The sequence below is a fragment of the Lissotriton vulgaris genome, chromosome 1_1, assembly GCF_964263255.1.
Source record: "Lissotriton vulgaris chromosome 1_1, aLisVul1.2, whole genome shotgun sequence".
Lineage (NCBI taxonomy): Eukaryota > Metazoa > Chordata > Amphibia > Caudata > Salamandridae > Lissotriton > Lissotriton vulgaris.
The window spans coordinates 809,552,242-809,577,815 of record NC_141685.1 but is presented as its reverse complement, the minus strand read 5'-3'; the positions used below and the strand labels follow the sequence as shown (position 1 = coordinate 809,577,815).

At 52.8% G+C, this 25,574-nt stretch overlaps 1 protein-coding gene across 2 annotated transcripts in view; it reads left to right on the top strand.

Annotated features, from left to right (window-relative positions):
• The window catches only part of LOC147747926 (flavin-containing monooxygenase 5-like), a 418,557-nt gene that overhangs the window by 332,338 nt on the left and 60,645 nt on the right, over positions 1 to 25,574 (top strand). For both annotated transcript variants that reach the window (XM_086956872.1, XM_086956863.1), the window contains exon 6: positions 15,830 to 16,029. In XM_086956872.1, coding sequence (XP_086812998.1) covers positions 15,830 to 16,029 — 200 coding nt within the window. The remainder of the gene's footprint in view (positions 1 to 15,829; positions 16,030 to 25,574) is intronic.

Here is a 25,574-nt window from a genome sequence, read left to right as displayed (position 1 = left end):
CACCAGGCGGTTGTAGGTTTTATCTTGTCCCAGGTGCCCAGCCAGGGGGACATCGTGGGCCAAGTTTAAAAGGAAGTCTCTGAAACGGAGCGGTACCACCAGTACCCGACTGGCCCCCAATTCTGCAATTCTTTGCTCGCTGTACAATAGGTCGTTGTCCCAGTATATCCAGTGCGCCCCTGCGGTGTCTCCCGCGCTCTGGGCGAGGGCTTGCTGTCGGAGTCCCTCGAGGGAGGGACAGGTCTTTTGCTCCTGCCGAAATTGTTCCTGGGTGGGCCCCCCCTCTTGACGCCACTGAGCCAGGTCTGGAAGGTCCTGAGGCTGAGCAGGCTCTTCCGGGGCTTGCTCTGGGGGGTCAGGGCGGCCGGCGTCTTCCTCTGGAGTGATCGGGGGAGGAGGTGCTGGCCATTCGGGCTCTTCGGGTCTGGGGATGGCACGGGCGGCCATGGACCGGGTTGTTACGCACGCCCAGTCTGGGAGGCCCAGCATCCCCAGGTGCTCTCTTCTTTCAACGTCCGCCCACGGGGAACTCTCGAGATCGTTCCTCAGGAGGCAGTCCACGGGGGCATCATCGCGGACAGTCACTTTTAGCATGCCGGACACTCCTCCCCATTCAAAGGGGACAAAGGCCATCCGACATAGGCTCTCAGAATTGTCAGCTGATCGGACAGGGCAAAGGACGTTTGGCAGGATTTGTTCCGGGGTCACCAGGTGACAGCGGACGGCCGTCACACTGGCCCCTGTGTCACGCAGGGCTTCGGCCTTGCGTCCATTTTATATTCACCCACTGGCTGTACTTTCTGGTGTTTGCGGGTAGGGGGACCCGCGGGACCATGTCTCTTCCCCCTAGGCAAGCTAGGACCATGGCGGCAGGTTCCCACTCGGGCTGCTCCTGGTCGTATTCTTCATACTCTTCTGAAGTTTGTTCTTCTCCTAGGGCGGCGGCTGCGACCTGGCGGGCCCGGGAGTCTGATTCCTAGGGCAGTTCGGGTCGTTGGCATAGTGTCCGACCCGCTGGCACCGATGGCACGTGACATTGGCTCGGAACCCTGGGCGCATCGGGGGGTTCCCCCGCCCAGCCGAGGGCGGGGTGTTTTTGACGGGAGCTGCTGGGGCAGCATCTTTGCCCTGGCCCTGGCCTCCTCCTCCTCCTCGTGGACGATGATGACCTTGGTTGTTTCGATTCTGCTCGTTTGGCCCACTCCGGGCCACGTGGGTGCTCTCCCAACGGTCAGCCTCAGCGGTGAGCTGCCGAGGGTCAGTCAGTTTACTGTCGAGGAGGTGCTGCCTGAGCTCGACGAAGCAGTTGTTGGAGAGGTGCTCCCATACAATGAGATTGAAGAGTTGCTCGTAGGTGGTGACTCGGCTACCCTTGATCCACCCTTCGAAGGCTCTGCTAAAATAGTTCACATATTCCACCCAAGTTGTACCCGGGATCCGGGTGCAGTCGCGGAACCTCTGGCGGTACATCTCGGGCGTGAGTCTATATCGGGTGAGGAGGGCGGCCTTCATGTGATCATAGGACGTCATCTGATGGTCCGGGAGCTGTAGCAGGGCATTGCGGCCTTCATTGACGAACCTCCCCCACAGACCGGCTCCCCAGTCACTTCGATCGATCCGGTGGGAGGTCATGGTGATCTCATAGGCCTTGAACCACTGTTGTATGTCGTTGTTCCGATAATATTCTCGGACGACGTCCTTGGGGATGTGGACTTTTTGTTCCGTAGCGCCCGGGGTGCGCGGTTGCTCGGGCACCCCTAGCTCCTTGTTTTGTTTTCGTAGTTCGATTTCAGCTAGCTTGCGCTCGTGTTCGTATGCCAGTCTCTTTTCTTCGAGTTCTCTTTGTCTTTGCTTTTCTTCCCGCTCTTCCCGGAGCCGTAAGTGTTCTAAGTTCAGTTTTTGTTCCGCTAGTTTTAGCTCTCCGTCCAACTTGAGCCGTGCCAACTCTAATTCGTGGAGTCTGGTTTTTTCTCTTTCTTGGATCTCTTCCTGTGAGAGACCCGCTCTCCGTTCTTCAGGAGAAGTGATGTTGGTCTCTGATGCTTCGACGTTTTGGTCCCGGGGTCTGACGGCCCCGGTTTCCGCCCAAGATTCTATGGCGTGCTTGAAGTCGTCTTTCGTGCTCAGACCGGTGGTAGCAATGCCTAGTTCTATGCAAAACTGTTTTAACTCTCGATGGCTGTACTCTTCCAATTTATCTATCTGGAATTTCTCTGTGGATCCGCTCTCTTTGGTCGTCATTGTGGTTTAGTCGTGGGGTGAGTTACTCTCAGTACGGTGCGCGTTGATTCGGATCGCGCCGCTGGCCACCAATGTTAGACGAGACCTGGAGGGTCGGCCGAGGACAAGAGGAGAGGTCTCCGGGGAGAGCCGTCTCCAGCGATCGTACAGACAAGTAACTTCCCCCCCACAGATGGACACCACACAAAGATAAGGTTTAACGTTCTTTATAAGCAATCTTGAAGTACGGTAGACTGGTACAAGGAGGTCAGGACTCAGGGGTCCCCTCGATTCTAGTCTCTTGGAAGGAAAAGGGGGTAGCGGGACAGTCTTGTTACCAGTTGGCAGTAGATGAAATGATGGTAGCTCTCAATCTTCGAGCTCGGCGTTCTAGGAGGTCGGGCCGCGGCAGCGCCAGCAGGTCCCGAGGAGATCGTAGATGGTACCGGGCCGCGGCAGCGCCAGCAGGTCCCGAAGCGGTCGTAGATGGTAACGGGCCGCGGCAGCGCCAGCAGGTCCTGCCGAGGATGAAGGTTGCAGAAGGCCGCGGCAGCGCCAGCAGGCAAGATGACAGTTCACAAGGCAGGGCTGCAGCAGCGCCAGCAGTCCGTCAAGGATGAGTTCTTCACGGTGTCTCTCGACTCCAGGATACAACTGCCTTCCTGCTCTGGAGCTGCCCCAGTTATAGGTCTGGCGCCCTTTGATGTCCGGACCCTCGCACTTGGAGGTCGGGAGGTCCGGGATGAGGGAGTCCAGACACCCAGCAGGGGGGTGGAGCCAGCGCCCGGGGAGGCTGGGGGCGATCGGCACCTGGCGGGGGAGAGCCATCAACACTCCTCTCTCCCATTGACCTGCCAAGTGGTCCGTTCACCTCCTGGGTGGATGGTGGTGCCGGGATGTCGGGGCCTGGCCAGGCCCAGGGTTAGGGTCGAGCTGAGGCCATGCAGCCTCGTGGTGCAGTGTCCAAGATGGCGGTTGGGCCCGGGCAATGGTGCTGGTGGATGCCCAGGCCGGTGATACGGAGATGTTCGGGGGCAGGCGTCCCGTGTGGGATGGGTTACGGGTGGCTTCTGAGGGTGGCTTCTGGAGCGTCGGTGTCCTGGCTCTGTCATGCGGGGAGGGAGCGAGCCCCTTCTGGGGCCTGTCCAACATGCGTCCCCCCCAGCTGAAGGCGGGGAGAGTCACCCATCCTCTTGGGGACTCTCGCCGTCGAGGCGGAAAAAGTGTGACAGGCCATCCGCATTGGCGTGATCTTGACCAGGGCGATGCTCCACATCCCTTGCAGGGAGATGGACCATCGCAGCAGTTTGGGATTCTCCCCCCGCATCTGCATTAACCATTGCAGGGGGCGATGGTCTGTTTGTACCCGGAAGTGGGTACCGAAGAGGTAGGGCCGGAGTTTCTTGAGGGCCCACACCACTGCGAAGGCCTCCCGCTCGATGGTACTCCAGCGCTGTTCTCGGGCCAGTAGGCGTCGGCTGATGAAGGCCACTGGCTGATCGACCCCTTCGGAGTTGAGTTGCGAGAGGACGGCCCCAATGCCATGGTCCGAGGCATCGGTCTGGACTATAAACTCACGGCTGTAGTCGGGGGCCTGGAGCACCGGGGCGGTGCACATGGCGGCCTTCAGTTTCTCGAAGGCCGCTTGAAAGTCTGGGGTCCAGTTGACCGTTTTGGGATGCTTTTTGGATGTGAGTTCCGTGAGGGGCCCCACAATGCTGCCATAGTCCTTCACAAACCTCCGGTAGTACCCAGTGAGCCCCAAGAAGGCTCGTACCTCGGTTTGGGTGACAGGGGGCTGCCAGGACTGGATGGCCGCGATCTTGAGTTGGAGAGGGGCCACCAGACCGCTCCCTACTTGGTGTCCAAGGTAGGTCACGGACCCTTGGCCGATTTGGCATTTGCTGGCCTTTATGGTGAGGCCAGCTCGCTGAAGGGCCTGTAGGACCTCTCGGAGGTGGCAGAGGTGCTCTGACCAGTGGCGGCTGTATACTGCGATATCGTCCAGGTAGGTGGCGCTGAAGTCTTCGAGGCCTGCCAATACCTGGTTCACAAGTCTTTGAAAAGTGGCTGGAGCGTTTTTCATATCGAAGGGCATCACAGTGAATTGGTAGTGCCCATCCGGGGTGGAGAAAGCGGATCGTTCTTGGGCCCTGGGGGTGAGGCCGATCTGCCAGTAGCCCGCTGTCAGGTCGAAGATGCTTAGGTAGCGGGCAGCCCCCATGCGGTCGACCAGTTCATCTGCTCGGGGGATAGGATGAGCGTCGGTTCGGGTGACAGCGTTCAGACCCCGATAGTCAACGCAGAACCGGAGCTCGGGGGTGGTGCCCGGGGCGGCCGCTTTGGGTACCAGTACGACTGGGCTGGCCCAGGGGCTGTCTGAGGGCACGATGACCCCGAGTGCGAGCATTTTGGTGACCTCTTCTTGGATGCAGGCACGCACCCGGTCCGGGACTCTATAGGCCCGGTGTCGGATAGGGGGACTGTCCCCAGTATCCACGTCGTGAAGGCACCAGGGGGTGACCCCGGGGGTGAGGGAAAACCGGTCCGCAAATTGCAACAGGAGGGTCCGACAGCCTTGGCGCTGCTCCGGGGTCAGGGCATCGGAGAGTCGGACCCCATCCACGGAACCATCTTTCTCACGGGTCCTCAGCAGGTCAGGGAGGGGCTCGGAGTCTTCTTCCGCCCCACTGTCTGTAGCCATCAGGAGGCTGAGCTCCGAGCGCACAAAGTGTGGTTTGAGTCTGTTGGCGTGGAGGACCCGGAGGGGGTTTCGGGGGGACTCCATGTCGATGAGATAGGTGACAGGGCCCTTGCGTTCGACCACCTTGAAGGGTCCTGTCCATTTATCTTGCAAGGCACAAGGTTCGGTGGGGGACATCACCCACACCTGCTGACCAGGTTCGAACTCAATGGAGGAGGCATGTTGATCGTACCATTTCTTCATGTCCTCCTGACTGGCCTCTAGGTTGGCTTTAGCGATCTCCCTGAATCGCCTGGTCTGGTTGCGGAGAGTCAGGAGGTACTTGTAGACATCCGGAGGGGTTTTCAGGGGGGCCATCTCCCATTCTTCTTTCACTAGGCTGAGGGGCCATCGGACAGGGTGCCCGTACAGGAGCTCGAAAGGGCTGAAACCGAGGGACTTCTGGGGGGCTTCTTGGTAGGCGAAGAGGAGGCACGGTAATAGCACGTCCCACTGGTGGCGCAGGGGCTCCTCCAGCCCCATAATCATTCCCTTGAGGGTGCGGTTGAACCGCTCGACCAGTCCGTTTCCTTGCGGGTGATAGGGGGTTGTGAAACGGTAGGTGACCCCGCACTGCTGCCAGAGGGATTTCATATACTTTGAAATAAAGTTCGTGCCCCGGTCACTGACGACCTCCCGGGGGAAGCCCACTCGCGAGAAGATCCCCATCAAGGCTCGGCCTACTACTGGTGCTGTCACTGTTCGAAGGGGGGTGGCCTCGGGATAACGGGTGGCGTGGTCCACCAGGACCAGGATGAATCGGTGCCCTTGTGCTGTTCGGGGGTCCAGGGGCCCCACAATGTCTATTCCCACTCGTTCGAACGGGGTGGTGACAACTGGGAATGGCTGCAGGGGGGCCTTGAGTTTTCGGCCGCTCTTGCCGCTGGCCTGGCAGGTGGGGCAGGCCCGGCAGTGGTTGGAAACGTCATTCCGCATCTTGGGCCAGTAAAAGTGTGTCACCAGGCGGTTGTAGGTTTTATCTTGTCCCAGGTGCCCAGCCAGGGGGACATCGTGGGCCAAGTTTAAAAGGAAGTCTCTGAAACGGAGCGGTACCACCAGTACCCGACTGGCCCCCAATTCTGCAATTCTTTGCTCGCTGTACAATAGGTCGTTGTCCCAGTATATCCAGTGCGCCCCTGCGGTGTCTCCCGCGCTCTGGGCGAGGGCTTGCTGTCGGAGTCCCTCGAGGGAGGGACAGGTCTTTTGCTCCTGCCGAAATTGTTCCTGGGTGGGCCCCCCCTCTTGACGCCACTGAGCCAGGTCTGGAAGGTCCTGAGGCTGAGCAGGCTCTTCCGGGGCTTGCTCTGGGGGGTCAGGGCGGCCGGCGTCTTCCTCTGGAGTGATCGGGGGAGGAGGTGCTGGCCATTCGGGCTCTTCGGGTCTGGGGATGGCACGGGCGGCCATGGACCGGGTTGTTACGCACGCCCAGTCTGGGAGGCCCAGCATCCCCAGGTGCTCTCTTCTTTCAACGTCCGCCCACGGGGAACTCTCGAGATCGTTCCTCAGGAGGCAGTCCACGGGGGCATCATCGCGGACAGTCACTTTTAGCATGCCGGACACTCCTCCCCATTCAAAGGGGACAAAGGCCATCCGACATAGGCTCTCAGAATTGTCAGCTGATCGGACAGGGCAAAGGACGTTTGGCAGGATTTGTTCCGGGGTCACCAGGTGACAGCGGACGGCCGTCACACTGGCCCCTGTGTCACGCAGGGCTTCGGCCTTGCGTCCATTTTATATTCACCCACTGGCTGTACTTTCTGGTGTTTGCGGGTAGGGGGACCCGCGGGACCATGTCTCTTCCCCCTAGGCAAGCTAGGACCATGGCGGCAGGTTCCCACTCGGGCTGCTCCTGGTCGTATTCTTCATACTCTTCTGAAGTTTGTTCTTCTCCTAGGGCGGCGGCTGCGACCTGGCGGGCCCGGGAGTCTGATTCCTAGGGCAGTTCGGGTCGTTGGCATAGTGTCCGACCCGCTGGCACCGATGGCACGTGACATTGGCTCGGAACCCTGGGCGCATCGGGGGGTTCCCCCGCCCAGCCGAGGGCGGGGTGTTTTTGACGGGAGCTGCTGGGGCAGCATCTTTGCCCTGGCCCTGGCCTCCTCCTCCTCCTCGTGGACGATGATGACCTTGGTTGTTTCGATTCTGCTCGTTTGGCCCACTCCGGGCCACGTGGGTGCTCTCCCAACGGTCAGCCTCAGCGGTGAGCTGCCGAGGGTCAGTCAGTTTACTGTCGAGGAGGTGCTGCCTGAGCTCGACGAAGCAGTTGTTGGAGAGGTGCTCCCATACAATGAGATTGAAGAGTTGCTCGTAGGTGGTGACTCGGCTACCCTTGATCCACCCTTCGAAGGCTCTGCTAAAATAGTTCACATATTCCACCCAAGTTGTACCCGGGATCCGGGTGCAGTCGCGGAACCTCTGGCGGTACATCTCGGGCGTGAGTCTATATCGGGTGAGGAGGGCGGCCTTCATGTGATCATAGGACGTCATCTGATGGTCCGGGAGCTGTAGCAGGGCATTGCGGCCTTCATTGACGAACCTCCCCCACAGACCGGCTCCCCAGTCACTTCGATCGATCCGGTGGGAGGTCATGGTGATCTCATAGGCCTTGAACCACTGTTGTATGTCGTTGTTCCGATAATATTCTCGGACGACGTCCTTGGGGATGTGGACTTTTTGTTCCGTAGCGCCCGGGGTGCGCGGTTGCTCGGGCACCCCTAGCTCCTTGTTTTGTTTTCGTAGTTCGATTTCAGCTAGCTTGCGCTCGTGTTCGTATGCCAGTCTCTTTTCTTCGAGTTCTCTTTGTCTTTGCTTTTCTTCCCGCTCTTCCCGGAGCCGTAAGTGTTCTAAGTTCAGTTTTTGTTCCGCTAGTTTTAGCTCTCCGTCCAACTTGAGCCGTGCCAACTCTAATTCGTGGAGTCTGGTTTTTTCTCTTTCTTGGATCTCTTCCTGTGAGAGACCCGCTCTCCGTTCTTCAGGAGAAGTGATGTTGGTCTCTGATGCTTCGACGTTTTGGTCCCGGGGTCTGACGGCCCCGGTTTCCGCCCAAGATTCTATGGCGTGCTTGAAGTCGTCTTTCGTGCTCAGACCGGTGGTAGCAATGCCTAGTTCTATGCAAAACTGTTTTAACTCTCGATGGCTGTACTCTTCCAATTTATCTATCTGGAATTTCTCTGTGGATCCGCTCTCTTTGGTCGTCATTGTGGTTTAGTCGTGGGGTGAGTTACTCTCAGTACGGTGCGCGTTGATTCGGATCGCGCCGCTGGCCACCAATGTTAGACGAGACCTGGAGGGTCGGCCGAGGACAAGAGGAGAGGTCTCCGGGGAGAGCCGTCTCCAGCGATCGTACAGACAAGTAACTTCCCCCCCACAGATGGACACCACACAAAGATAAGGTTTAACGTTCTTTATAAGCAATCTTGAAGTACGGTAGACTGGTACAAGGAGGTCAGGACTCAGGGGTCCCCTCGATTCTAGTCTCTTGGAAGGAAAAGGGGGTAGCGGGACAGTCTTGTTACCAGTTGGCAGTAGATGAAATGATGGTAGCTCTCAATCTTCGAGCTCGGCGTTCTAGGAGGTCGGGCCGCGGCAGCGCCAGCAGGTCCCGAGGAGATCGTAGATGGTACCGGGCCGCGGCAGCGCCAGCAGGTCCCGAAGCGGTCGTAGATGGTAACGGGCCGCGGCAGCGCCAGCAGGTCCTGCCGAGGATGAAGGTTGCAGAAGGCCGCGGCAGCGCCAGCAGGCAAGATGACAGTTCACAAGGCAGGGCTGCAGCAGCGCCAGCAGTCCGTCAAGGATGAGTTCTTCACGGTGTCTCTCGACTCCAGGATACAACTGCCTTCCTGCTCTGGAGCTGCCCCAGTTATAGGTCTGGCGCCCTTTGATGTCCGGACCCTCGCACTTGGAGGTCGGGAGGTCCGGGATGAGGGAGTCCAGACACCCAGCAGGGGGGTGGAGCCAGCGCCCGGGGAGGCTGGGGGCGATCAGCACCTGGCGGGGGAGAGCCATCAACACTCCTCTCTCCCATTGACCTGCCAAGTGGTCCGTTCACCTCCTGGGTGGATGGTGGTGCCGGGATGTCGGGGCCTGGCCAGGCCCAGGGTTAGGGTCGAGCTGAGGCCATGCGGCCTCGTGGTGCAGTGTCCAAGATGGCGGTTGGGCCCGGGCAATGGTGCTGGTGGATGCCCAGGCCGGTGATACGGAGATGTTCGGGGGCAGGCGTCCCGTGTGGGACGGGTTACGGGTGGCTTCTGAGGGTGGCTTATGGAGCGTCGGTGTCCTGGCTCTGTCATGCGGGGAGGGAGCGAGCCCCCTTCTGGGGCCTGTCCAACACCAATGCTTCTATTAAATGTGCACTGGACGCGGCTGACACCGCAGCCAGAGCTATCAACACTAGTGTCATGCTGAGACGACATGCCTGGCTCAGAATCTCAGGATTTAAGCCGGAGATACAGACCACCATTCTTAATCAGACAGTAAACCCTGATCATCTATTTGGCCCAGAGGGGGACACCACCTTGGAGAAGATCAAAAAGGACACTGAAACTGCTAAGTCCACGGGGGCTCTGCAGTCCCAGCAGTTCAGGGGTGGTTCTTTTCGTCGCTCAAGCACTAGAGGTGTTTCCAGAGGCCAGCTCTCCCAAACCACACAGTACCACGCAGACCACATACACCAAACAAAGTCGAGGTGGATATCGTGGAAACAGCGCCAAAGGCAGAGGTCGTGGAAACAACTCCAGATACTCCGCCACTAACAAACAGTGACGCCTTGTCACTGCCCCCTGACCACGCAACACCGGTCGGGGGGAGACTTCAACAGTTCCTGCCAGTCTGGAAGTCCATCACCACGGACAGGTGGGTCACACAGCTTATACAGTACGATTATTGTCTGGAGTTAACATCCAACATACCCCCAAGACACCGTCCTATGTCTGCCGAGCACTTGCACTTATTGCAGCAGGAGGTCCTCGTCATGCTGCAAAAAGGGGCAATCGAGCTCGTGCCTGTGCAAGAAAGAGGCACAGGGGTTTACTCCCTGTACTTCTTAATACCAAAGAAGGACGGGTCCCTCAGACCCATACTGGACCTCAGACCCCTCAATCAGTACATCCTGTCGGAGCACTTTCACATGCTGACCCTGCAGCAAGTCCTACCGTTGCTCAATCAAGGGGATTTTCTCGCAACCTTAGATCTGAAGGATGCGTATTTTCATATTCCGCTACACCCGTCACACAAAAAATACCTACGGTTCACCATCCACAACCAACATTACCAGTTCAAGGTTCTGCCCTTTGGGGTCACCACGGCACCCAGGGTGTTTATGAAATGCCTGGCGACGGTGGCGGCACACCTAAGGAGACAAAACATTCACGTCTACCCTTATCTGGACGACTGGCTCATCCAGGCAAAGTCGGCCCAGCAGTGTGCCGCCCACATGTCCCACACCATTCACCTTCTTCACGATCTGGGATTCTCACTGAATTACCCAAAGTCCCACCTGCAACCCGCCCACATACGGCAGTATCTGGGTGCGACAATAAACACTCTGGCAGCCACAGCACAGCCGAATTCAGTGAGGGTCAGCAGCATTCAATCGCTGATACAAAAATTCAGACCTCAACACTCACTTCCAGCACAAGTGTTCATGCAGTTGATAGGCATGACGGCCTCCTGCATCTCCATAGTCCTGCTCGCGAGACTACATATGCGTCCGCTTCAGGAGTGCTTAGCACGTCAGTGGACTCAGGCTCACGGACATTTGAAGGACCTAGTGTTGGTGAGCGGTCGGGCATACAACTCTCTGCATTGGTGGAATCCACAAAACCTTTGCAAGGGCCGACCGTTCCAAGAGCCTGTGCCACAGATCATCCTGACAACGGACGCTTCTCTCCAGGGATGGGGAGCTCATGTACTCCACTACACTGTGCAGGGACTATGGACACCACAGCAAAGGAAGATGCAAATCAATGTTCTAGAACTGATGGCGATCTTCATGGCACTAAAAGCCTTCAAAGTACATCTGTGCAACATGGTCATGTTGATCCGGACGGACAACATGACGGCCATGTACTACATTCAGAAGCAGGGAGGAACACACTCTCCACAGTTGTCTCATCTGGCTCAAAGCATTTGGAAGTGGGCCATTCAGAGAAACATCTTCCTCATGGCAGAACACCTCCCAGGCAAGGACAATCAGATGGCGGACCTGCTCAGCAGGTACAGCCACCAAATGCACGAGTGGGAGATACATCCATCAGTACTCCACCCGTACTTCCAAAGATGGGGTCATCCAGAGATAGACCTGTTCGCCACAAAGGAGAACGCAAAATGCGGAAGCTTTGCCGCCAGGTTTCCACACCCACAGTCGCAAGGCAATGCGATATGGATGAACTGGTCAGGCAAATTTGCGTACGCTTTTCCCCCAGCACCTCTAATACCGCTGGTGGCACGCAAGCTGAAGCAGCACTCGATGACTCTCATCCTGGTTGCTCCAACGTGGGCTCGCCAACCATGGTACACCACGTTTCTGGAACTGTCCGTGGTACCGCATCAAAGGCTGCGCCTCACACCCAGGCTTTTGACGCAGAGCCATGGCGACATTCAGCATCCAGATCCGCAACAGCTCAACCTGGCGATCTGGCTCCTGAAGTCTTAGAGTTTGGCTACCTCAACTTACCTCCTCACTGTATGGACATCATCCGGGAGGCAAGGAAGCCCACCACAAGAGCATGCTATGCGGCGAAAGGGAAGCGGTTTGTCATGTATTGTGCAGACCACAACATTAACCCGCTGGATGCATCTATTCAAAACATCATTTGTTATCTCTTACATCTGTACAAATGTAATCTGGCCTATGCTTCCATTCGTATACATTTATCCGCAATGGCTGCTTATCGCCTGCCATTAAAGCTTTTCTGGAAGGACTCAAATGAGTCATTCCTCCGTGGACGCCACTAGCTCCAGAGTGGAACCTCAATGTGGTCCTCACCAGGCTGATGTGTCCCCCTTTTGAGCCACTGCATTCCTGCGAAATTCAGTTCTTAACATGGAAAGTGGCTTTCCTTATAGCGATTACGTCGCTACAACGAGTTAGTGAACTCCAGGCACTAACTATCCAAGAGCCATTTATTCAGATTCATTCTAACAGGGTGGTGCTTCGCACTAACCCTAAATTCCTTCCTAAGGTAGTGTCTCAGTTCCATATCAACCAGACTATAGAACTACCTGTGTTCTTCCAAAATCCAGAGTCACTTGCGGAGAGAATGCTCCACACACTTGACGTCAAAAGGGCCCTAATGTACTACATTGATAGGGCCAAAGATTTTAGGAAGACTAAACAACTATTTGTTGCCTTTGCGCCACAACACAAAGGTAACCCCATTTCCAAGGCTGGTATAGCCAGGTGGATCGTTAAATGTATTCAGATCTGCTATCAGAAAGCCAAGCGCACTCTCACCATTCCACCACGGGCCCACTCCACCCGAAAGTTGGGGGCCTCCATGGCTTTCCTTGGAAATATTCCTTTGGAAGACATATGTAGAGCAGCCACATGGTCTACCACACACACATTTACAAAACATTACTGTGTTGATGTGCACTCCAAACAGCAGGCAGCTGTAGGGCAGGCTGTTCTAAAAACACTTTTCCAAACTGCTGCAGCTGGCACGGGCGGCCGCCGTTAATGGAGGGACTGCTATGTATTCTATGCACAGATATGAATTCAGCAGCCCACATGCCTCGAACCGAATATGCTACTTACCAGTATGCATCTGTTCTTGGCATGTAAGGCTGCTGACATTCATATCGCCCGCCCTCCTCCCCGGCGCCTGTAGCGGCTGCAGCATTCACACATACTTCTAGCATGGTCATCATTCACTTAGTTTCACTCCATCTTGGCCACAATGGCTAAAAACAATCTGAAGATGGAGTCAATGCCCATGCGCACTGTAGTCCAGGGGAGGAGCCACCCATCTCGTGATACTTCGAAGACTCTTCCAGGACAACAATGTGCGATCATCCGGACCCAACACTAGGCGGCGATCTATGCACAGATATGAATGTCAGCAGCCCTACATGCCAAGAACAGATGCATACTGGTAAGTAGCATATTCGTTTTCAATGCTGGTGTACATATATTAATTCAACCAAACATGAGTCTTCTAATTTAGTAGGCTGCGCTGCACGCAGGCGAGCTACTTACAGGTATCTGGAGATCTTCCAGTAGCTATCAAGCTACTGTTAGGAGAAGCCAGCTAGACCATTCAACAGTGGAGAGCTATGTAAACATATCAGTGGTAGAGGAACATTCTACCGAGGGTGATGTTCCCTCTCCCTTCTCATTCTGAACAGATATACTCCTTCCTGCATATGACAGGAATACTGATAGGTTTGTGAGTGTTCTCCTATTTATCAAAGCATTTCCATCCTGGAACACCCTCCCTAGCCCTAACAGCATACATATTCCCAAAAAGTATGCATGAGCACATCAGTTTTCAAATATAAATTCCCATTTTGTGAATTACAAATTTGCACAGATGCCTTTGTGCACCCGACACACCGTGTCTGCTTCTAAAGTGTAAAAAAATACTTCTCAGAGTGTAACATTGTGTTCGAAGCCACAGCGATGTAACACACCAAGGGCCATATTTATGAAGGGGTTCTGTCACTTTTGCACTGTTCAACGAGGTGCAAAGTGACGCAACCCCTAACTTGTGATTTATCAAGCCACGCAAGGCCTCCTTGCTTGGCCCCGAGTGGCTAGGTAAATCCTGGGTAACGCAGCACAAATCTCTGCGCTGCGTTACTCTGTCCCAGGGAGGCGTTCCATGGGTTGTGTGTGGGTGTTCCCACACAACTCCTATGGATTCTGAATCATTCCCAGATTTATCATTACTGGTAGACCAAAATGCTATGTCTTCCCTTGAGAAGCACATCTTTATTTCTCCTTGTTTTCTATGTGTGCTTCATTCTGCTGCACACATAGAGGAAAATGCTCAGGGGATTGTTTTTGTGTAGGGAGGTGCCCCTTTCTGCACCAAAACAATGCTTCATGCAGTGCAGGCAAACCTTGCACCACGGTGCAAGAGTGTCTGCATTTGCGCTAGGCAGCCTATTGTGCGCCAGTGCAGCAAAAAGGCAGGAATGTTCCTTATAATGTTAAATATGGAGCATTTCTGCCCTTTCCCTGTCATTCAGCACAGCAAGATGGCCTGCTGCACTGCTCTGCTTCACTTCTTGCTAAATAAGGCCCCATGGATCAGTGTGAGTACTTATAGTTTCTGTCACTGTAATGAGGGCGTTGGTGCAAGCTGTTGTAAGCAGTGCATTATTTCTGTAGATTTAGACAGTGGAAGTGCTTAATACACAACAATGGTTTTTAATATGATATAAAATAGACATTTTGTATTGATGTCGCAAAACAGTGTAAGGTCAGGCTATTGCAATTGAGAACATTCAACCTGATTCTTTTAGTAGATAAGGGGCAATGCCAAGAGGAGAATGTGAACCAAGGTTACTACGTGAACTACGCCCAAGGTTACATCTTGACGGAGGTGCCTCCAGCCAGATTTATAAATAACTGTCAAGCTGTCATTTATAAAGCGTTGACAGGAACCAACATGAGGGTGGTTCCTGTCAATGTATTTCGCTGTTTAGTGCAGGGCTTCATCAACACGAAGGAGCCTTGCACCAAATTGTTTTTATATATTTTCAAAAAGAAAATTCTGAAGTAGGATTTTCTTTTTGTAAGTATAAAAGATAATGCCCCCCTTCGCCATATGGGCAGGGGAGCATTAATTATTTTTTACTGCCCCTTATTGCCAGGGTTTTCATGGCGATGACGGATAATAAAAAAACAGCTTTAGGTACGCCCAGTCTAATTGGGCTGATAGTCATATAGCCAACTCTCTGACTGCTCTTTTTCCATTGGGCCGTCAGAGAAGTTTGGCCATGGCAGTATCGGAGTATAGCCATGGCTAGACCTAAGGTCTGCCCACATTTAAATCAGGCGGACCACTGTGTTGGTGGTGAGTGAAAGCCATCGCCTTTGCAACAGAGTTCTCTCTCCTCCAACATACAAATGAGGCCCCTAGCTCTTTAATGAGAGTTTGGCAGTGGCCTGCCATCCAGGTTGTACCAACAGAGACTTCTACATCTGCCTGCCCAATAGAAGACCACTCATTGAATCAAAAGATCCCCAGAAGTTTGGCAAGTAGAATTTTTGGAAAAGTGCATCTGCGTACATGGCAGGAGCACTTTCATAAAAAATGTGCTGCAGCCCACCAAGCTGCTAGGGCCACTAATGATTTTTCTATCAAGGACCGCCATGCTTCGCAAATCTGAGTACGAAGGCCCGTCATAAATAGGGTAATAGTTCTGATGCATGGAGCCAGGCCTCCCTGAGGCAGAAGGGTCACCAGAAAGTGGTTATTGGTGATGGAGCAGGCCGTGGCTTCACTATCATAAACACAGTGCCGTCCCTTTTTGAGGGGTGCAAACCATGAGTTTGGCAAGGGGTGAACCTCCGATTTACAGCAGTTTACCTCTTCTGAGACACTTTCAACTTAGGTTGGCTAGATTAGCCAGTCAGGAAGATAGCCACTTATGAATCTTCCAATGAAAGATCTTTGTCCAGTCATCTGCACTTGGTTGTTCTTAAATGAATGATAAAAGGCTAGTCCTCCATCTGTGGATGTAGATCATCTCGGTTGAGCTTGTAGTGGGAAAGCGGTGCAGCTTACTATTTGTTCATTTCTGCGAGGTGCAGCAAATTAGCCACTCCAATGTCTGGATCTTCACTTCGACAATAAGGTCCAACTTAACACTGGAGCCTTCTGTAACATTGATACCCATGTGTTATGTCACCTGCAGGTCTTCCTCAGCACCCGCAGAGGTGCGTGGGTGGTGAATCGTGTGTGCGACGAAGGCTTTCCACTGGACGTGGTATTGTTCACCCGCTTCAATAATCTACTCAGGCACCTATTAACGGAAGACATGGTGAATAATTGGGCTGAGAAAAAGATGAACATGCGATTCAACCACGTGAACTTCGGCGTCAAGCCTCGCCACAGGTATGTCACAAGGAGGTGGGCAAAACAGGCTGCTAAAATTCTTAATGATTGATAAGGAAATCTAGAGACATATTTACAAGTGAATGGTGAAGCGTGACGTTAAGCAAAAATTGCTAACGCCATGCTCCACTATTCTGAAAAGGCAGGGTTGCGCCGTATTTACATGGTACAGCACATGTCTGCGCTTTCCCTATCGCTGGCCCTAAACTCAGCTGCCTAGCGCCAACACAGGCACCCTTGCACCATAGTGCAAGAGTGCCTGCATTGAGGGAATGATTGTCTATGTGCAGGAAGAAGGGCCTTCCTGCACATAAACAATCATTATTGGTGATTTGTAACTCCTATGTGTGCTGCAATGTGCAGCACACATAGAAGTTTCAAATAGCCATTTTTAGGGCTCGGGCCTACGTCACACTGCGTAGCAGTGTGGGCGGAGCCCAAGAGTCCTTTTCTAAGGGTCTCCGAAAACCTACCTAACAAATTCCTGGCTGCTCGTGATTTTTCGTCCTTTTTTTTGCCAGCTGCATGGCAATTGGGCTTCGCATGCGTGTGTTTTTAGAAGAGAGCACGCAATAGGCCATAGGCGGTAGAGTAGCTCCACCTATGACATATTGTGTGCGGTCACGCGCACCAGAAGGCCATATTTCTTCAATTACCAGCTGTCAGGGGCCCCGGTAATTGAAGACAGATAATGAGCGCACGTTTCTTTTATTTTTCAATCCATTTCACAGAGCTCTCCCTGTCAGCGCCTCTTCTCTGAGTGTACGCTTTCTCCATCGCTGGTGTGCTGTGAATGCCCTGGAAACATTTTAATAATGGCACTTAGTTCAGCATTCCAGTTTTGTGTCTGAAATTAACGTTTTATAGTTCAATTTATGCCTGTCAACAAATAATGACCGCGGATGAGAGCCGGCTCGTAATGCAGGGTACTCGGTTTCAAGGTGTTGCCATGGAAACTGTGCTTTATTGCATTTTCTCCACTTGATTTAGGATATTTGACAATCACAGCAACTATGTGCTTTTCTTCATAAATCACGATATTTTAAAACACAAGCGGTCAGCGGGAAAAATCAGATTGCGTCTCTCAGTAGCTGTGAAAAAAAATCCCAGACAAAATGACTGTATTTTGTTTAACACAGACCTTTTGTGAGACCCTTATGTCTCAGAAGGTGCCGGAGAGTTGGAAAATGTAATCAGTGGCCTTCCTGACATTGGTTTGTCCTGCCTGTGCCTGTGTTTATTGTGCCATCTATCTTTTATGATCACTGGGACTTTAGCTGAAACAGCGTTTTACTTTAACTGGAGCCATGTTTCCTCTACGCTGTTTATTGCGAGGGGAAACATTGCTCTGTAAAGCCGCCCTACATTTCCAATTGAGCAGAGGCCTGTAACAGAATACAGCATGTCTGTGTTTATTCAGGATGGAGAGTAAAAAATACCCCTACTCATGTAACATTAATCACTTCGCTGGTGTTCAGCTGATGTCCTGGGGCGTCCCAGTAGTGGCGCAGGTCTGGCTTTCATTAGAGCAGTCTACACAAAACCATCGAAAAAGGCCTGATCAGCAGTTCACGTCTACTGCCACACATGGCACCCGCTGGGAACACTGCTTTTTAGACAGCAGCAGCACACATATGATGCTTACACAACTGCTCCCTTCTTTCAGAGGAGCCAAGGCTGATGTACCCCACCGCAGACGCCCCCCCATAGTCAGCAGGGACCACTTTGTATATTCTTCTTTACTCACAGACACAACAAAGATGCGTGCTTTTAGATGCAGATCACATACCTACAGCCACCCAGGACGCAGACTGACAGACACGTACTCTTACACATACATGCACATGGACCGACAAACATACAATCACGCATACGCAAAAATCAACACATATCCAGACGCATAAACACAGTTAAACATGCATGATGCATATATGCAGATGTGTACACAGACAACACACATATGAACATTTACACATAAACAGCACGCATGCACACAGTCACAGACAACACACCGGCACACACTTACAGACGGACTGGGGAGTGTGGAGTGACAGTGAGTGCAGAGTGAGTGCGAGAGTGACAGTGAGTGCAGAGTGAGTGCGAGAGTGACAGTGAGTGCAGAGTGAGTGCAGAGTGACAGTGAGTGCAGAGTGAGTGCAGAATGACAGTGAGTGCAGAATAAGTGCAGAGTGACAGTGAGTGCAGAGTGAGTGCGAGTGACAGTGAGTGCAGAGTGAGTGCGAGAGCAACAGTGAGTGCAGAGTGAGTGTGAGTGCAGACTGAGTGCAGAGTGAGTGTGTGCAGAGTGAGTGCGAGAGCGACAGTGAGTGCAGAGTGAGTGCGAGAGTGACAGTGAGTGCAGAGTGAGTGCTAGAGTGACAGTGAGTGCAGAGTGAGTGCGAGAGTGACAGTGAGAGTGCAGAGTGACAGTGAGTGCAGAGTGACTGCAGAGTGACAATGAGTGCAGAGTGAGTGCAGAGTGAGTGCGAGAGTGACAGTGAGTGCAGAGTGAGTGCGAGAGTGACTGGGGTGCAGAGTGAGTGTGAGTGCGACATTGAGTGCAGACTAGAGTGAGTGCAAGTGACAGTGAGTGCAGAGTGAGTGCGAGAGCGACAGTAAGTGAAGAGTGAGTGTGAGTGCAGAGTGAGTGTGAGAGCAACAGTGAGTGCAGAGTGAGTGCAAAAGCAACAGTGAGTGGAGAGTAGAGTGAGTGCGAGTGACAATGAGTGCAGAGTGAGTGCGAGAGCAACAGTGAGTGCGAGAGCGACAGTGAGTGTAGAGTGAGTGTGAGTGCAGAGTGAGTGTGAGTGCAGAGTGAGTGCGAGAGCGACAGTGAGTGCAGAGTGAGTGCGAGAGTGACAGTAAGTGCAGAGTGAGTGCGAGAGTGACAGTGAGTGCAGAGTGGGTGCGAGAGTGACAGTGAGTCTGAGAGTGACAGTGAGTAGAGAGTGAGTGCAAGAGTGACAGTGAGTGCAGAGTGAGTGCGAGAGTGACTGAGTGCAGAGTGAGTGCCAGAGTGACAGTGAGTGCAGAGTGAGTGCCAGAGTGACAGTGAGTGCAGAGTGAGTGCAGAGTGACAGTGAGTGCAGAGTGACAGTGAGTGCAGAGTGAGTGCAAGAGTGAGTGTGAGTGCAGAGTGAGTGCGAGAGTGACTGTGAGTGCAGAGTGAGTGCAGAGTGAGTGCGAGAGTGACAGTGAGTGCAGAGTGAGTGCAAGAGTGACAGTGAGTGCAGAGTGAGTGCGAGAGTGACTGTGAGTGCAGAGTGAGTTTGAGAGTAACTGTGAGTGCAGAGTGAGTGCAGAGTGAGTGTGAGAGTGACTGAGTGCATACTGAGTGCCAGAGTGACAGTGAGTGCAGAGTGAGTGCCAGTGTGACTGTGAGTGCAGAGTGAGTGCGAGAGTGACTGAGTGCAGAGTGAGCGCCCGAGTGACAGTGAGTGCAGAGTGAGTGCCAGAGTGACAGTGAGTGCAGAGTGACAGTGAGTGCAGAGTGAGTGCAGAGTGACAGTGAGTGCAGAGTGACAGTGAAGCAGAGTGAGTGCAGAGTGAGTGCAAGAGTGAGTGTGAGTGCAGAGTGAGTGCAAGAGTGACTGTGAGTACAGAGTGAGTGCAGAGTGAGTGTGAGAATGACTGTGAGTGCAGAGTGAGTGTGAGAGTGACTGTGAGTGCTGAGTGAGTGCAGAGTGAGTGGGAGAGTGACAGTGAGTGCAGAGTGAGTGCAAGAGTGACTGTGAGTGCAGAGTGAGTGCAGAGTGAGTGTGATAGTGAATGAGTGCAGACTGAGTGCCAGAGTGACAGTGAGTGCAGAGTGACTGTGAGTGCAGAGTGAGTGCAGAGTGAGCGTGAGAGTGACTGTGTGCAGAGTGACAGTGAGTGCAGAGTGAGTGCAGAGTGACAGTGAGTGCAGAGTGAGTGCAGAGTGAGTGTGAGAGTGACAGTGAGTGCAGAGTGAGTGCGAGAGTGACAGTGAGTGCAGAGTGAGTGTGAGAGTGACAGTGAGTCTGAGAGTGACAGTGAGTACAGAGTGAGTGCAAGAGTGACAGTGAGTGCAGAGTGAGTGCGAGAGTGACTGAGTGCAGAGTGAGTGCCAGAGTGACAGTGAGTGCAGAGTGAGTGCCAGAGTGACAGTGAGTGCCAGAGTGACAGTGAGTGCAGAGTGACAGTGAGTGCTGAGTGAGTGCAGAGTGACAGTGAGTGCAGAGTGACAGTGAGTGCAGAGTGAGTGCAGAGTGAGTGCGAGAGTGAGTGTGAGTGCAGAGTGAGTGCAGAGTGAGTGGGAGAGTGACTGTGAGTGCAGAGTGAGTGCCAGAGTGACTGTGAGTGCTGAGTGAGTGCAGAGTGAGTGCGAGAGTGACAGTGAGTGCAGAGTGAGTGCGAGAGTGACTGTGAGTGCAGAGTGAGTTTGAGAGTGACTGTGAGTGCAGAGTGAGTGCAGAGTGAGTGTGAGAGTGACTGAGTGCATACTGAGTGCCAGAGTGACAGTGAGTGCAGAGTGCATGCCAGAGTGACTGTGAGTGCAGAGTGAGTGCAGAGTGAGTGCAAGAGTGACTGAGTGCAGAGTGAGCGCCAGAGTGACAGTGATTGCAGAGTGAGTGCAGAGTGACAGTGAGTGCAGAGTGAGTGCAGAGTGACAGTGAGTGCAGAGTGAGTGCAGAGTGAGCGTGAGAGTGACTGTGAGTGCAGAGTGAGTGTGAGAGTGACTGTGAGTGCTGAGTGAGTGCAGAGTGAGTGGGAGAGTGACAGTGAGTGCAGAGTGAGTGTGAGAGTGACTGTGAGTGCAGAGTGAGTGCAGAGTGAGTGTGATAGTGACTGAGTGCAGACTGAGTGCCAGAGTGACAGTGAGTGCAGAGTGACTGTGAGTGCAGAGTGAGCATGAGAGTGACTGTGAGTGCAGAGTGACAGTGAGTGCAGAGTGAGTGCAGAGTGACAGTGAGTGCAGAGTGAGTGTGAGAGTGACAGTGAGTGCAGAGTGAGTGCAAGAGTGACTGAGTGCAGAGTGAGTGTGAGTACGACATTGAGTGCAGAGTAGAGTGAGTGCAAGTGACAGTGAGTGCAGAGTGAGTGCGAGAGCGGCAGTGAGTGCAGTGAGTGTGAGTGCAGAGTGAGTGTGAGAGCGACAGTGAGTGCAGAGTGAGTGCAAAAGCGACAGTGAGTGCAGAGTAGAGTGAGTGCGAGTGACAGTGAGTGCAGAGTGAGGGCGAGAGCAACAGTGAGAGCAAGAGCGACAGTGAGTGTGAGTGCAGAGTGCGTGCGAGAGCGACAGTGAGTGCAGAGTGAGTGCGAGAGTGACAGTGAGTGCAGAGTGAGTGCGAGAGTGACAGTGATTGCAGAGTGAGTGCGAGAGTGACAGCGAGTGCAGAGTGAGTCCAAGAGTGACAGTGAGTGCCAGAGTGACAGTGAGTGCAGAGTGAGTGCCAGAGTGACAGGGAGTGCAGAGTGACAGTGAGTGCAGAGTGAGTGCAGAGTGACAGTGAGTGCAGAGTGAGTGCAGAGTGAGTGCGACAGTGAGTGTGAGTGCAGAGTGAGTGCGAGAGTGACTGTGCATGCTGAGTGAGTGCAGAGTGAGTGTGAGAGTGACTGTGAGTGCTGAGTGAGTGCAGAGTGAGTGCGAGAGTGACAGAGAGTGCAGAGTGAGTGCGAGAGTGACAGTGAGTGCGAGAGTGACTGTGAGTGCAGAGTGAGTGCAGAGTGAGTGTGAGAGTGACTGAGTGCAGACTGAGTGCCAAAGTGACAGTGAGTGCAGAGTGAGTGCCAGAGTGACTGTGAGTGCAGAGTGAGTGCAGAGTGAGCGTGAGAGTGACTGTGAGTGCAGAGTGAGTGTGAGAGTGGCTGTGAGTGCTAAGTGAGTGCAGAGGGAGTGCGAGAGTGACAGTGAGTGCAGAGTGAGTGCGAGAGTGACAGTGAGTGCAGAGTGAGTGCGAGAGTGACAGTGAGTGCGAGAGTGACTATGAGTGCAGAGTGAGTGTGAGAGTGACTGAGTGCAGACTGAGTGCCAGAGTGACAGTGAGTGCACAGTGAGTGCAGAGTCACAGTGAGTGCAGAGTGAATGCAGAGTGACAGTGAGTGCAGAGTGAGTGCCAGAGTGACTGTGAGTGCAGAGTGAGTGCCAGAGTGACTGTGAGTGCAGAGTGACTGTGAGTGCAGAGTGACTGTGAGTGCAGAGTGAGTGCAGAGTGAGTGCGAGAGTGACTGCGAGTGCAGAGTGAGTGCGAGAGTGACTGTGAGTGCAGAGTGAGAGTGAGTGCAGAGTAAGAGTGAGTGCAGAGAGAGCAGGGTATGCTTGTGCGCTCACACGGTGCACTGACACACAGGAGCTAAAACAAAGAACAGCTGAACACATGTCTTGGGCGCTTCATGGAGGCAGGCGGCCCTCTGTCAGGGGAGCAGCAAGGAGGGGCGCCCCAACCAATCAAGCGCAACTACTCACAACCTACTGTATGATTACAACACAAGCCAAAGGGCAGAGCTAGGTTTTTTTGCATTACGTAGGCTGAGCAGTGTATGAGCGTGCAGGGTTATCAGTGTATGAGCGTCCAGGCTGAGCAGTGTGTGAGCATGCAGGGTGAACAGTGTGTGAGCGTGCAGGGTTAACAGTGGGTGAGTGTGTAGGGTGAGCATTGTGAGTGTGTAGGGTGAGCATTGTGAGTGTGTAGGGTGAGCAGTGTGTGAGTGTGTAGAGTGAGCAGTGTGTGAGTGCGCAGGGTGAGCAGTGTGTGCAGGGTGAGCAGTGTGAGAGTGCGCAGGGTGAGCAGTGTGTGCAGGGTGAGCAGTGTGAGAGTGTGCGGTGAACAGTGTGAGTGTGTAGGGTGAACAGTGTGTGAGTGTGCAGGGTGAACATTGGGTGAGTGTGTAGGGTGAACAGTGTGTGAGTGTGCAGGGTACGAGAACTCGAACTAAGTCCACCACACACAAACACACATAACTCAACACACATAAGACCACACACATAAGACCCCACACATAAGACCCCACACATAAAACCCCACACACACTCACCACCACACACTCACCACCACACACTCAGTGCAAACTTACACACACTCACCACCACACACAACCACACACGCAAGCACTCACACACACAACTACACCGTCAGTGCAAACTTTCACCAGACACAGACACCATAAGTCGTCTGTGCAGGCTTCCACCAAGCACACACCACCAGACGTCAGTGCACGCTTTCACCAGGCACACACATCACCAACCGTCAGTGCACGCTTTCACCAGGCACACACACCACCAGCCGTCAGTGCACACTTTCACCAGGCACACACACCACCAGTCGTCAGTGCACGCTTTTACCAGGTACACACACCACCAGCCCTCAGTGCACGCTTCCACCAGGCACACACACCTCCAGTCGTCAGTGCACACTTCCACCAGGCACCCACACCACCAGCGATTAGTGCACACATCAATTGTTAACGCATCCACAATTAACTATTGTAGCAATCGCAGTATGGTGCACTTTACTTTTAAACATATTTATCTGCAGCACAGCATGCCACCATTGCTACAATTCCAATCTAACCCACATATTTCCACTACACACCACATGCATATACTCCATAACACATGGCTAAAAGACATTGCCATTTACAATGCCATTAGCTCAAACTCAAATAAATCCGAGACCTATTGCATTTCCAATGCTTGTTTAATGATTGTTTATGTGCAGGAAGGTACACCTTCCTGCACATAAACAATCATTCATGGCGATTTGCTGTTTCTATGTGTGCTCCACAATGCAGCACAGATAGAAACTGCAAAAATGAGGAGGGATTAAATATTTCTCCTCGTTTCGCCCTGTTAAGATTAGGTTTCCTATCCCATCGTTTTAAATGTGTCAGAGTGGGGTGTTGCCAAATTTGGTGTAGCGTTACACTCCCAAAATGTTTTGTAAATTTGCCCCTCATTGTCTTCTTAGAACTTTCATTTCCTGTGGAAACTAATAACGCTCTCATTGGTAATTCGGTAGATGTGCTGCCAAAACTACGGAAGGCCTGTAGCAGTCCACCTGACAAATTTAGAGTTCCCTGTCCTATAGGTAGGGAATTTTCGCTGACACAAAATATTTCTTAGTAGTTTAGAAATAGACCCTGAGGTGGGGAGTTTATTTCTAAAACCCCAAAAACATATATATTGGAGATTTTTTCGACGGCAAGGTGAAATTGGTGTTTCTTTTTTGTAGCCCAGGATGCTAGACCTTGCATTCTATACCTAACCAGGGAAAGAAACAAGTGCATGGAGTCCCACCGCTTTTCTGTCCTCTTCAGCTGACATTCCTGTAGCTCTGCCATTGGAAACTAAGGGGGATATTTACAACAAAATGTCGGAGCGCAGTGTTATGCCAAAATTGGTAATGCCACGCTCCAACATTTCTAAAACGCAGGGATACGCCGTATAGACAAAAATACAATGCACCCCTGTGTTTCCCCTAGCACTGGCGATAATAAAGCTGCCTAGTGTCAGCGCAGGCACCCTTGCACCATCCATAGTGCAAGGGTGTCTGCATTGCATGCAATGATTGTTTATGTGCAGGAACGCATCCCTTCCTGCACATAAACAATCCATAATGGCTATTTGTTACTTCTATGTGTGCCTGCATTCTGCAGCACATATAGACGTAGCAAATCTCCATTATTTAATGATTGTGTATGTGCAGGAAGGGACTCCATCCTGCATAGAAAAAGCAAAAACGAGGGCAAATGAAAGCATTTCTCCCCAGGAGCCATTCTAATGCCTGCTCTTGCATGGCGTTAGTTTTTGGCGCTGCCACAGATTTACACCTCCTTCTAAATCAGGGGCAGCATGAAAAAGCAATGGGTGTTGCGTTGGAACACCTACAGCAGCACCCATTGCACGACCCTTTATCGCAGAGGCGTGCGGCGGAAAGGGGCATATTTACAAGGTGGCATTAAACCACGCTAAGTAGCTTAGCACCACCTTGTACATATTGAAAATGACGCTATACCACCAGAGGATCAAAAAAGTGACGTTCTGGAGGCTATAGGGGCTTGTACATCTGCCCCTAAGTGGCTTCCCCACTTCTACATGAGCTGTGAAACAGAGAGGTGGGTGGTTGGGCCACTTAACATTTTCTGGCTGAATTGCCCCTACTTCTTAACCCTTGATGGAGACCCTCTGTCTTTTAATTACACCTAGAAAATTATAGCAGCCAAACTTAGGAAGCATGCAGAAAACCAGAATGTCACAAGAGTTACTAGGAATGAAGTACAACCCTGAATAATTATAGCACCTACATTGTATGTTCTGTAACTCTACTACCTCATGGAGACATTTTGAGGTGCTCCACACTGCTTTTGGAACTCTTGGGTCTCATGGCTTACACTTTGACCTGCATTTGCACATTCACTCAATGGCGCAAAGGCGCTAGACAGAATGCTCCGAAGCATAAAGCTGACTTTTCTACGTATGCCCTTTCCGCTTTCTTCTTAGCTACTCTGGGTGCAAGGCTGGACAGCTCAGTGTGGGGCATATTCACAACAAAATGGGGCAGTGCGGCGCTGCAAGCAATTTAGCA